The sequence below is a fragment of the Leuresthes tenuis genome, unplaced genomic scaffold, assembly GCF_036924035.1.
Source record: "Leuresthes tenuis unplaced genomic scaffold, fLeuTen1.0.hap1 SCAF_10, whole genome shotgun sequence".
Lineage (NCBI taxonomy): Eukaryota > Metazoa > Chordata > Actinopteri > Atheriniformes > Atherinopsidae > Leuresthes > Leuresthes tenuis.
Window position 1 is genome coordinate 12,304,944 of NW_027325364.1, and position 12,886 is coordinate 12,317,829.

General features: G+C 42.4%; 1 protein-coding gene across 2 annotated transcripts; it reads left to right on the forward strand.

Annotated features, from left to right (window-relative positions):
* The first annotated feature begins 7 nt into the window (after positions 1-7).
* On the forward strand, positions 8-10,591 carry rasip1 (Ras interacting protein 1). 2 transcript variants are annotated; one of them, XM_072394070.1, is made up of 16 exons: positions 8-352; positions 1,044-1,165; positions 1,464-1,915; positions 2,069-2,329; positions 2,438-2,646; positions 3,335-3,499; positions 3,934-4,138; positions 4,231-4,529; positions 4,629-4,790; positions 5,534-5,574; positions 5,866-6,020; positions 6,154-6,266; positions 7,730-8,030; positions 8,249-8,412; positions 9,782-9,923; positions 10,010-10,591. In XM_072394070.1, exons 2-16 carry the CDS (start codon positions 1,044-1,046, stop codon positions 10,186-10,188), a joined length of 2,970 nt encoding a protein of 989 aa, XP_072250171.1. In that variant the 5' UTR covers positions 8-352; the 3' UTR covers positions 10,189-10,591. The 2 variants fall into 2 exon arrangements, with proteins under 2 accessions (XP_072250171.1, XP_072250170.1); XM_072394069.1 differs by having other exon boundaries at positions 9-352; positions 2,438-2,676.
* The last annotated feature ends 2,295 nt before the right edge of the window (positions 10,592-12,886 follow it).

Sequence of the window (12,886 nt, forward strand, 5' to 3'; positions counted from 1 at the left end):
GTTGTCCAAAGCAAAGGAAGGAAATTCTGTCACTTGGAACAATGGGCCCGTTACTCTATCTATAGACCCAGAGCAACTAAGAGCCAGAGAGAGGGAGGCAGCAGATAGTTTCTACTTGGAAAGAACAACTAAAGAAAATAAATTATTTGTAAAGAGAAGACGAAACTAATGGATGATTACAAATAGAGATTCCTGTGTACAAGTATGGCGAACTAAGGCCTTTCAGAAATGGATTTTCTTCGAGAGGAGAAGGAGACGCGCACGGTCATCAGGCTACTTTAAGCTACATATTTGCATTTAGGTGACTAAGGACAATCACAAAACACTATACAGAGATCAGAAGCAACTGTGGGTAAGTTTATTTGAAGAATTTGAAGTTTCTTGCACCCCACCCCCTTTTTTTTTTAGTTGTCCAAATACTTCTGTACATGATCTGGAAGAGGAAGTTCATTAAAAAACAGCCATCTTTGCTGGCCAGAATGACAGGAATAGATTTTAGGAGTTGAACTTACATCGTGATGTGTCTTGTCAGAGATTGAGCTTTGAGGAGATGGTAGTTTTCCACAAAGGTGCATCAATTACCTTTAACCTCTGAATTCTGACTGAAGGAAAAGAAAGCAGGTATCTTTCACCTACATTCAGGATTTGTACATGTACAGTATTACTGAGAAATGAGGACTGTGACCTTTGAAGTGGGATTTTCCCTGTCACTGCGACAGCTGGACCTGAGTCCTGCGAAAAATGTTTCCTGTTTGAGAATGGGAAATACACACTCAGGGGCTTTTTTGAGGGGGTTGGGTTAATTTCTTTTGTTTGTTTTCACCATATTGACAACCTGCTGTAGGTATCCTGTTGATAGTTTTTGATAGTGACATCATCCCATTGTTATATTGTTTCAATGCTGGCATTAATGACACACATCCAGCTTGGATTCAGATTAATAGAAACCCAAACACAGAACCTTTACAAATCCTGAAATATGGTAGGTTATTGAAGTAAGTAAAAACACATGTTTAATTGATATCTGTATTCTTTTTGTTCAGATGGAGGGGTCTGGAAGTCCTCGCTTTAGAAAGCTACATTTCCCGATGGGTTTGTGGATCAACTCCCCCAGGAAACACTTTGCCAAACTAGGAGGTCGCTGGCCGAGCGCCATCTCTGTCAAGTCCGTCTGAAGTTCTTTTACTCGTTTTTTTGTGTCCCGTTTCTTCTCCATGAGTCATTACTGCCAGTTATCTTCAGGATAGAATTCAGTGCCTGATAAGTTTTTGTTTAAGACTCTGTTTGTGTGTCGATGTCGTCTTATCTTACTTCCACTGTCATTAATGTCCTTTCAACCCTGTAAGCTTGTTTTATTTTAGTCCTTGTTGTTTATCGGTCATAATTCACAGCTGACTTGTCCCTTCCTCTATCCTTCCTCTCTGCTCCATCTGTCTCCCCACACCCCCCTCTGTTGTTCCCAGGTCGACCACCAGCTCCGACGCAGCCTCACTTCACGAGGCCACCTCTGCTCCTTCTTCTTCCCTTTCTAACTCCACCCCCTCGCTGGCTTCCCCTTCCCCATCCCCGTCTCCATCCCCGGCCTTCCTCAGGCCACGGCCTGCTGGCCCCCAGTCTCGTGCAAAGCGTCTTTCCCATCTCTTCCTGCGGGGGCGCTCCAACAGTGACCGGGACCGGGCAGTGGGGGAGAGGGAAAGAGAGGTTTGGGCTCATTCGGCTGCCCCCTCCTCCCACCATTACTTGCCCCCTGCCTCTTCCTCTGCTCCAGGCCTGATCAAGATCTACGGAGATGCTCTGTCCAGTGGAGCCAACTATCGCTCCCTGCTGGCCAACATTCACTCCACTGCCAGGCAGCTCATCGCCCAGGTCATCACTCGCTACACTGAAAGAGAGAGGGAAGAGACGGATGATGCTGGTATGACAAAGGCAACTCTTATCTGCTGTGATCCATTACTGGATTTAAAAAAATTAACCAAATGGGTTACATGAGCATAAACCCAAGTGTTATGGGAAAATAATTACCCTTCCTCTCACCATCCTTTTCTTGCCTTTCTCCATTACCTTCTAGCGCTCCAGAAACACAGCCCTGAAGACTTCCTGTTGTGTGATGTCATTGGAAAGCCCATCCAGCAGCCAGATGGAGCTATCAAATGGGAGACAGAGTGCCGGAGAAGCGTTGCCCCTTGGGAATGTCCTTTGTTGTTGGTGGACATGTGGCGGCCTAAGGATGGGTTTGAGCGGCGCTTTGAAATCCAAAGGAAGGAAGACTATGAGAGAGAGGAAAGAGAAAGGGAGAAAGAGCGTGAGAGGGAGGGGGAGAGCTACCAAGGTATGTGTGAGACTTTGCAGACAGGTATGGTGGCATGCAAAGAAAAGTCTGGCTCGTTATATACAACATAGGAGGAAACTGATGGTGCTGTGATTTTCTGGGTAACAGGTGTGCGCTGGAGGCGGAGAAGGATAGAGTCAGGTGGAGGCGCAGAGGAGAGCGAACGTGGTCATCGTGGAAGAAACACGGAGCTCCGAAGGAGCATCAGTGACATGAACCTGAGTCTGCGTCGTCGTCAAGGCAACCATGTCAATGATCCCCGTGGTTCAGGCAGCCGACCCAACAACAGTGGAGGGGTGCAGGACAGGAAGAACATTGTGAGCATGATCAGCCCACAGCCAGGAGAGGTAACGAGCGTGGTACAGTCAAGACAGACTGAATTAATGACGCATCCTTTAAACTGCCGTGGCTCAAGATCTATTACGCAAAATACAACAACATTAAAAAAAAAAGGCCTCATTTCTCAAAACAAAATGACATGTCAGATAAGACTTCAGAGAAACAGAAGACATAACAGAAGCACAACAACAAAGCAGGAAACCCAATGTGAAAAACAAATTTCAGAAAACAAAACATTTCATTGGACAACTGCTCAGAAAACGTGTTTTGCAAAAACAACAAAAGACAAAAGCTTGGAATATACAAAACAATAAATATCCTCACAAAACATTTTATAAGACAACTTTTCAGGGAACCTGACAGACAAAAAACATGTTATTTTTAGAAAACACAACATTTGTGTATACTTTACTTCCGCTTTGTAAAAAGTTGTTTTGTTGCTTTTGTTTGTGAGACATATCTTCTGATTTAGTTGTTTTCTAAAATGTTTTATGTCTTTTGTTTTTGTTTTTATACTTTATTTTGTAAAATGCCAAGTTTCCTGTTTTTGTTATCTTATCTGGAACTTCGTTGTGTTTTCTGAAATATCTCATTTTTGTAATATTCTTTGTGTTTTGCACCCACGGGCCTGGGATCTAACCATCATGCCTTCAACCCTTTCTTCAGGTCAGAGCCTCAAAAGCTGAAGCGAAGGTCGGATGGACGAATCAGCCGGCAGATGACGAGAAGGATTACTCCAGCTGTGACCTGGAAGTGATGTCACAGAGCCTCATCCTTCCACCCACGGACCGGCCCTACTTCTTGTTGCTGCAAGGTTACGATCAGAGCAAGGTGAGACATGCTGACAAACTCTCACAAACAGCATCAACACACACGTAGCTTATGTAAACACACACTAACATTCACATAAGCACTTACAGCAACATGCTCCGATGAGCACTTATGTAAATGAAGTACGCACCCTATACGTGACATCATACCTGCATGTCTGTAATCGCCACATACCATCGGGATGCTACAAGCACGGACTCAAAGCGACACAATGCCTCAATAATTTACCCATACAGTACACAAAACCCCTGTGCTCACATCACCTCATCTCACACAATGACCTCACACAGGTCTCTTTTGTAGCAAACTGTGACACACTTCGCTCCTTATCAACTGCGTACTGTTAAACTTAGCCTCTGATGTGGGGTTGATATAAACCGTTGCACTTAAGAGATAACAGACCTCCCTGATTCTCCACTGTGTGTTTTGTGTAGGACTTTGTTTTATATATTATGGCGGGACATACACATGTGTTCGGGAGAAAACCAACAATAAGGGAGAGGGAGAAGGATAGAGAAAGGGAAAGAAAAGGGAAGAGGCCTCTGAAGGTGGACACGTTCCTGTCGGCCCCCGACCTTTTGGCCAGGCACTTACTGATCAGGAGAGATGGCGCTGTACCAGAGACACCCAGCGGACAAGGTACCAAAAACTGCACATGAAGTCTTAAAAATACAGTCCTTAATGCAGGTTTTGATAAAGTCCAACCCAAATTTCTATTTATTGTATCCCAGCTCTGATGCGGCCCTTCAGAGGAGGTGGAGTCACTCACAATGGGGTGGCCCTGTACAGGGAGACAGTCTTAAAACCTGGGGATGTGATCGGTCTGGGGAACCACTTTCTTTTCTTGTACCGTGACCCACGTGTGAGTCCTGCGCCACCACTCGCATTGACGCTGCCATGGCAGGCTGATGTCTCCACCACCTGCTGCCCTTCCGGGCTGGTGGACAGACAGGAGGCTCTCAGGCAGTATCTGGGGTCTACTGAGGCAGTTTTGAAATTCCATCCTCGTCATGCAGATGCCTTGTTACAGGTGAGACGGGCAGACAACAAAAGTAAATCAACTTTAATGTTTTACTCGAGTTATTTAACTACAGTACGTCAATAAATGTTGGGATTTCTTTTCTTTTAGGAGATAATCTCCAAAAATTCCTCTCCAGACTCTGGTGGTGGGCCTTTGGCTCCTGCTTATCTCCTGTCAATCATGATAGATCACGCCTCCAAACACCTGGACCCTGCCCTGACGCCGCAGATATTACTCAAGTCAGCCAATCTAATTAAAGAAATTGTCTGGGTGAGGAAAATGAAACCAACAGCTTAATACTAAAAACTGAATTGCATCAAGACCTGCTGTTCCAACTTCATCCGCACAACCTCATGTCATCTGATCATGTGAAGGTGTCATTTTGCCATTTTCCTTTGCAATTTCAGTGATGGTGATGAAAATGCCATTTCATCTGTAAAGTATTGGACAATTTTAAAATTTGGCCTGTAGGCAGTGCTAAAGGAAAATATCAGAGGATCGCTGTAGTCAATATAATTAATTATCTAGGTATCATGCATGCCTGTGGTACGATTCAAGGCAATCCATTCATCTGAGATTTAGACAGTTTGAACCAAAGTGATGGACCAGCTATGCTGCTGCTGTTGACAGAGAAACAATCGCTGAAAATATGAAATAAGATGAAATGTTTGAGGTAAATGTCCAACTTTTCTCACTGATCTGCTGCAGGACAAATGAACTTTTTTTAAGATGGTATTTCATGACACCATGGCCCTGGCAACAGTTAAACACACTTGGCAGAAAAACATCAGGTTACCAGAGAGAGATTACCGCATTCAGTCAGACAGACAGACGTATACCCTTCGTTGTGGCCTTCTGGGTTGTGAACAGGAGCGAGGATGAGCTGAAGTCACTTCCCTCCTGCTGGAAAATGTGCTGTAATTGCCCTGGCTGCAGGGCTAGACTCTGCTCCCCCTTCTCCACCCCCACAGTAAGATGTGTCTCCTTTTTTCTGTCTCCAACTCTCTTCACAGGATAACATTAAGGAATTTGGGGATAAGCATCCCACGCAAAAGTAAGAACATTTTTGTCCGACGTAATGTTTCCTCTGTTTAGAGCTCTCCTGCTGAGTGATTCATGATACATTTGTGCTTGTGCTGTTATGTCTTTGGGAAATTTTTGTGGTATGATGAAAGCATTGTAATGCAGTGATGCTGAAAAATGGCTCGAATATAGCCGTGTAATAATAACTCAGTCTAATTTTTGTCACAGTATGGTATGTTTCTCTTTTAAAGCACAAACAAAACGCTGACAGGAGAATGTTCACAATAACATAACTTTGGGATTACCTAAATGTTGTGTGCAGTTCAGCTGAGCAAGAAGGGGAAATAAGCACACCAAATGTCCAGAAACTGTCATCCGATCTGCGACCCCTCATGTTCTGGATGTCAAATGCCACGGAGCTGCTTAACTTCTTCCAGGTCAAGGTTGAAAACATGGAGAAAGAGTGGGAATTTGAAGGTGAGAGGAATCTGAAAACATCAGAAGTGACTGGCTCGAGTTATAAGTCAGCACAGATCTTTGGCAGAGTTGAACACAGAAATAAAAGCTGCTGCTTCATCTCATATTAATCTTAATGATTGTTTGTTGGAAGCTCCTGGGGATCCTGTTTTGACAGCTGACATGGACACCTGTTCAGAAGCTTTGGCACAACTGGATGATGTCATTATGCACACCTTCCAACAATGTGTGTATCACCTCACCAAGGTAGAAAATAAGCAAACAAAAAACATACATCCATAAACGCATCACGGTACCACAGCTTTAGCAGTTAGTACAATAAGTCAACACACTTTACCTTTCTATCTGTCATGTCACATGTGAGAGTTTAATTGAAAGTGAGAGACACTTTTTCTAAGACATAATACATTTTTCTAAACTGTCCCAACATAACCCACGATTATTTGCCTTTACTCTGTGTGCACAACATTTATGTGAATTGCACTCTGAGTTAGTTTGTTTGTTAAACAAAGATGTTCCGTGATCCAAGATGCTGATGAACCTCAAGCCTGAAAAGCGCTGAGTTTTGCATGCAAAACCACGATGCAACAAAATAACAAATAGATTTATATAATTCGCTTGCTCATTAGACAAATAGGTAACACAGAATCACGAGTATCATTGTTGGTCTTTTAAAAATGTTCACTGATCAGAAATGCAGTCCTTCTTTTCAGTCACTGCCGTGATGGTTTGACTCGTGTAGCCGGTTTCTTGATCTGATCACAATAAACTTGCATTAAAGCAACCAGGTCTAACAGCAACAGATCTATTGTCCTCCCGCACTGTAAATCTCATGTTTGAGAAGGGTATACAAAGTCTAAATAGAATTCAAGTCAAGGTGAGGAAGGAGGCCAGGTCGATATTTAGTCATATTTGATGCCTTTGTTGGCAGAATTAGACTAATTGGAAACATAGGATGGAGCTTTTTTTGTACTGCTGCATTAAAAGGGATTTTTCAGTAATCTGCAGGAGGTTGAGGAGTTGATTTTCAATCCACCTTCTGCCTAAATCTGTTCAAATAACTCATCCTTAATGATAGCAGCCTCTCGTTGGCCTAGTTGATGATCTTTTAAAATCTAAATGTTAAATTAGCTGGTGTGCATGACTCAAAATTTGAGGTATTTCAAGAATGCTGCATCTGTCTGAAAGGAATTTTACAATTTTTTGATAGTCAGTGTCACATAAATGTGATTTTTGAAGTCTTGAAAACCTTGTTATAAGGTGTTAATCATTTTAAGGTATCCCTCATTATGCTGACACACATGTTTTGAATTGTCAAATATATGGTTTGCAGTGTGAAAATGTGCATAGAGGTTATGATAATGTCACGATACTCAGATGACATGCGTTGCACATTGTTTTGTTACTAATTAGCAGGTGTTAACACACTAAATTGCTACTTAAAATATTTTGTATTATACATTTGGGACAAAATGGCATGTCTAAAGCTATGGTAGAGGCTCACATGTTCATTTTGATTATGCTATTATGCTGCCGTGCACAGAAAAATGTAAGGTATGTGTGAGTTGTGCGGCATTAAACTTAAACCTTGGCTGATTGTTGACACGTACAGTATGTCAATAATTCAATTAGAACCATGACTTGATGATGGTGCGTAATTCACTTTATACACAAATTTACTCAAGTTTCTGACCTGTCTATCAACACAGACCTTGTACTCCCTTCTTCCGGCTCTCCTGGACACCAACCCCTTCTCCAGAGAGGAGAAGGAGAAAAAAAAGGATGGAGCTCAGGGTGTGGAGGGAGAAGAGAAAAGAGAAGGAGAAGGAGAAGGAGAGGTGGATGATGTGTCCTCCTTGCCTCCCAAGGTTGCTGGATTGGTGGAGGTGTACCGCTGCTCTCTGATGCTGTCTCGAGAAGCATGTCTGTCTCCACCACTCACCTCCCAAACCTTTGGCTACCTCTTCTTCTTCACCAACACCTCCTTGCTCAATACTTTGCTTGAAAGAGGTGAGAGGGCATGAGCTACAGCAATCCTGTCTGGCTTTTCTGGACTTCGCATAGCAGTGGGCCACTGACTCAGTCGTGGCAATCAGAAAACAATGTTTTCAGAATCTCTCTAGATTCACTGTTCTGTGAGATGTTTTGTATAGGTTATTTATCTACAGTTTTATTATAATACAATAATTTTGCATAATTTTCTCTTCTGTTACTTCCTTTTTCTACAGATGGACTATTTTCATGGTCCAGAGCAGTCCAGATCCGTACAAACTTGGATCTGGTTCTGGACTGGCTACAAGGGGCGGGGTTAGGAGACATAGCTTCTGAGTTTATGAAGAAACTGTCCATCACAGTCAACTTTCTGTGCATTCCTAAAACACGACTCATCCAGGTAACCTGGCTTCATGTGCAGCAAAGGCACCTTTTTCCACTGTTATGACTAATTTCAACTAGCATTGTCTGCATTCAAGCAGATCTTAGTAGCTTGAATAAAAGTAATGTGTTTATAAAATGATTTTCAAGAATCCACCACCTGAGTGAAAGCAACTCATAAGAATAAGACAGTCTGTAGTCCACAGACACTTCTACTGTTGGTTATCAGCCTGTGTGTACATGACAGCCTCCTTTGCAAGGGGCGGGGAGGCTTTGGAGGCAAAGCTGAAGCACAGCAGAGAGGGAGGGGGAAAAATCTGCAAGTTGAATTGGTTCAGATATTCTAAAAGTCCACCACCTTCTCAAGGTTAACAAGTTTTGCACAACAGACTATTTTCTCTGTTGTTTTCTTTCCTTTGCATATTTGGTGTGTGAACACTTTGACTTTGTCATCTTTTTTCAGCTGGTACAATATGTTGAATCAGAGTTTCTTCTGTTGGTGAGAGAGCTCACTCTGACTGGTTGTTCAGTGTAGCAAATGAGTACACTAGAAGCGTGGCAGTGTTGACAGAAAGCAAACAGCTGACTTAACATGTCACATAAATCCTCATTTCCTTATTTATCATCTTCATTTCTCTGAAACAAGCCACACATTCACAACAATGTGACAATGTTGAGTGAAGAAAAAACCAACAGATTATGATGATTCACGACAGACTTTGTATGACATGACTAAAAAACCACATCAAACATGCTATTATATTTACTTTTGGACGTGGCATCTTTATACAATCTCACAGTTTCTCTTATTGTATAACTAATTTACTGTGGCCTCCTGCACTGGTGAGTTATGTCTAGTTGGCAGGTGTAAATTGAAGGTCGTGGCTAGTCATTAAAAGTCATCTTTGCTGTGTGTTAAAGTGTTATTTTGTTTGTCCAGACTCTAGCAATGCAAAGACCCAGCAGGTACCTCTTGTTGCTGCTGGTTATTCTCATTGGTTTGGTTACCAAGTGCCCTAAAAGCCCTCACCACACCTAGTTATTCTCTCACTCATAAAGCCCAGGCTTTTCCTCCTTTACTTGGTGACATTACATTGAAACACATTCGCACAAGACCTGACTTGTAGCTAGTTTAACACCCCTTGAAAAATAAGCAGCTGTCCAATATTTTTTGAAAACAGACTGGACCTTTCAGGAAGGGGACAACTGAAAGGCAAGAGCTCAAATGGAGTATTTTAAACAAGAGGTATTGCTTCAATGTACAGTATGTGGAAAAAATGTGTCTTTTGAACACTAAAGCATATAAACTTCTTCAGGTGTACCATCAAAAAATGATTATTAACCAGTACATAAGCTCAACGCGGACTCTTTAACTTCTCATCTTCCAGTCATCCTGGACCAGTCTACAGGAAGAACATGCATTGTTAAGTCCTTCCCAGCTGCACCACCTGCTCACCCATTACAAGCTGGGACCAACAAGAGCTCCACCAGCATCCTGGGCTCCTCTACCCGGCACAGAGCTGAGTGGAGGTAATAAAAAAAATGAACAAATAAAGATTATGATTAGAAAATGACATGACAAGTCCATTGTTTCTAATGCTTTTCTCATCTTTTAGACATCTTTGAGAGCTTTCTGGACCACCCTCCTCTTATCCTGCCAAATGAGACTCCACGCCTTGACCTCTCCCAGCCAATCCCAAGCCCTGAGCTCCAAAAGGAAGTTACACATCTCCGCACTTTCTTGTGGGGACTTGATCAGGATGAGCTCCCTGCCAATCAGAGAACTCGGCTTTGAAGAAGTCCATATTTGTCTCTCTATGGAAGTTTCATAGAAGTAAAAAAAAAAAAAAGGAAATTAAAAAAAAAAAAAACATATCACCAGAAACAGGAAACTGCACACGAGGGAAATCCATTCTGGACATGTTCTCTGCATTTGACTGCCTGGCTTTTGTGTTTCATGACACCTTCATATCATTACATTTAAGAAAATTCATTATATGAAATAAATGTTTCCATTAAAACAATTGTACTGGCTTTGTTATGTCTTTGTAGGATTTATTTCAAAGAGGGTAGTAAAAATCCATGTCTGCTGAATTCAGCCACGTTCTGTTAAGCTATACATGACTCTTTTACTTGGCTTCCATGTATGTTTTCAAACTACTTGTTTTTAATAAAATGCTGAATTCTACTCTAAAAGACTTACAGTTTCCGTATGGTCTTTGACAAGCTCGTTTCCCACAGCAGGGCCCCTGGGGCTTGGCACGCTCCTCAGCTGCCACACCAAAAAAACTTTCCACAAGGTGGCGATCCAGGACCCATTCATCTTTGACTTTAAATGATGAGTCTGCAGGTAGAATTGCTTGACCAAGAAGCTGATACAATTACATTATCATATCCTCCAAAGACCCATTCTCATTTCCTGTAATAATGATAGCAATTTTTCCCCGCAGGGTCATGACTCAGGCGAGCAAATGAGACTGTGATGACCACACACAAAGATTATCTTTACCTAGGTAAGCTGTCGTAAAGGCCAATTCTAGTGACTTAAAAGCAGGGAAGGGATTCATTTTCCTTTAGTTGATGTGACACATTGATTTGTGGGATTTACACTTTCATTAATGTTGTACAATTCTTTAACCACATGAAAGGTTAATCTAGTTTAAAAATGAGTAGCAAGTAGCTCTCATGAGCAGACAGTAGACTGTTGATATCACCATTTAGAATGAGTAACTTAAACTGGTTTGTCACAATTTTGTCATATCCAGTCAATTTCACCGTCTAGTCTGCCAGATGTCTTTAGAAAACAAATCACCACGTTCTTTGTCTTGAGAGCGAAGCTCTATGACGTCTCAGAAAACTCAAGTTATAATGCTTCACATTTGGCGTGCGGCCAGACGGCTTCCTTTTCTTCCGGTCAACTTCACAGTTGAGTTCCTTTACGGTAAAAAGCCCAAAAAAACATCAGTCCCGTGAGAGAGATCCCTGCTTACATCATCCCTGTTGCCTCCGGTTCTGTCTTCATAATTTCTTACTGCGCTGTCATCAAGAAACACGCCATTGAGAAAGACTGGATATAGATTATGAATCATGAGGAGAGGCTTTGCGTGGTTACATTTATCAATTAGGTGATTGTAATCACCCTCATTTGAAATTCAATGTGGTGTATGAGTGAGAGTGAGACTGTGTTTGTGTGCTAATTTCAGTCTTCCAGTAATGTCACACACATGTAGTCTGTAGCTTTATAATCGAACACAGATGGGGTTCAGACTGGTAGAGGTCCATGCTATGATTGTGTGATATTACAGTAATCTGTGATACAATGTGCCGACCACTGTCTGAGTGCTTTTAAGTAACAAGAGAGGTTTAGTAAGCATGTAATACACTCAGTTTTCTGTGATCTAAATAACTGACTGACTAAATGTCATACACACTTTCACCCAGATTTGCTAAGTCATACACATGCACACAAATGCACTTAGAAGACTTCTTGACCCAGGTGCAGAGTCCCACACCTGTTGTAGCGGCTCTCTGTAATTAGCTCAACACAATTATCAGTGGTGGATAGAGGGAGGGGATGAAGACAATGGTGCAGTCATTTCGCCCCTATCATCTCCTTCTTTTTCCCTGCTGTCGAGTAATGAAAGATTCTTCCCTTCTTCAAAGAGACGGAGTTTCCTACAAAACAGCTGAGTCAGAGGAGAAAAGAGGGAAGGATGAAAAGAAAAGCAGAACAGTAGGGAGGCAAGCTCGGTAATGTAATGCTGCTGGTGTGAGGCCCCGTGGACCACAGTGATTGTGTTCGTTGTTCTACACACAGGAGTCATTTTCAGGAACCAGAAAAAAAAAAAAAGCCCGTGGCTCTCACACACTTAACAGTAACAGCTACAACCTGGCAAGACCTCAATATCTTTTTTGTGATCTGGTAACACTTTACCTGAGCCCTGCGTCATCCTAAAGCCTGCAGTAAAAGGAGGTTTTTCAAGTCGTACGTCAGGCCAAAAGGGCAGAATGTGGTGACTACAGGTCCGCTGATGAGTCTTGCGTGACCTTTTCTATCAGGAAATCAGAGGAGAAAGTGTGAATAGTGTGGAATCCAGTGTCTCTTTTTTCGGGAATAAAACCATTTAAGAACCTGGTTGCATGAGACACGCTCACTCAAGAGTCAGCTCTCGACTGAAACAAAGTGAGAGTGGAATATTTTGCAACGCCCCAGGCTGAGTCCTATGTGAAGGCCAGGAAGGAAACAAGAGAGCAGGAGAATCTCTGTTGGGTTAGACACATAAAAAGACAGACAGAGGGTGTAGCAATCTGCGTGAGGTTTGAGATGACTGAAGAGAAGGTCAGAGGTGCTGGGAGGGAAATCTGTCAGACGCAGACAGACTGTGACTGAGGCTCGTGGATGAAACGGACAGTAGAGCCTCAGTAAGGTGACTAAAAGGCCAAGAGAAAAACTGTGGTATTCCTCAGGGGACAGATCTGTTTTCTCATGGTTG

What these genes read in the sequence shown, in the direction of transcription:
- rasip1 (XM_072394069.1), top strand. Translation starts at nt 1,044, where the DNA reads ATGGAGGGGTCTGGAAGTCCTCGCTTTAGAAAGCTACATTTCCCGATG. An exon ending in AGAGACACCCAGCGGACAAG is followed by an intron (nt 4,139 to 4,230) that starts GTACCAAAAACT and finishes ATTGTATCCCAG; the next exon opens with CTCTGATGCGGCCCTTCAGA. An exon ending in ATGCAGATGCCTTGTTACAG is followed by an intron (nt 4,530 to 4,628) that starts GTGAGACGGGCA and finishes CTTTTCTTTTAG; the next exon opens with GAGATAATCTCCAAAAATTC.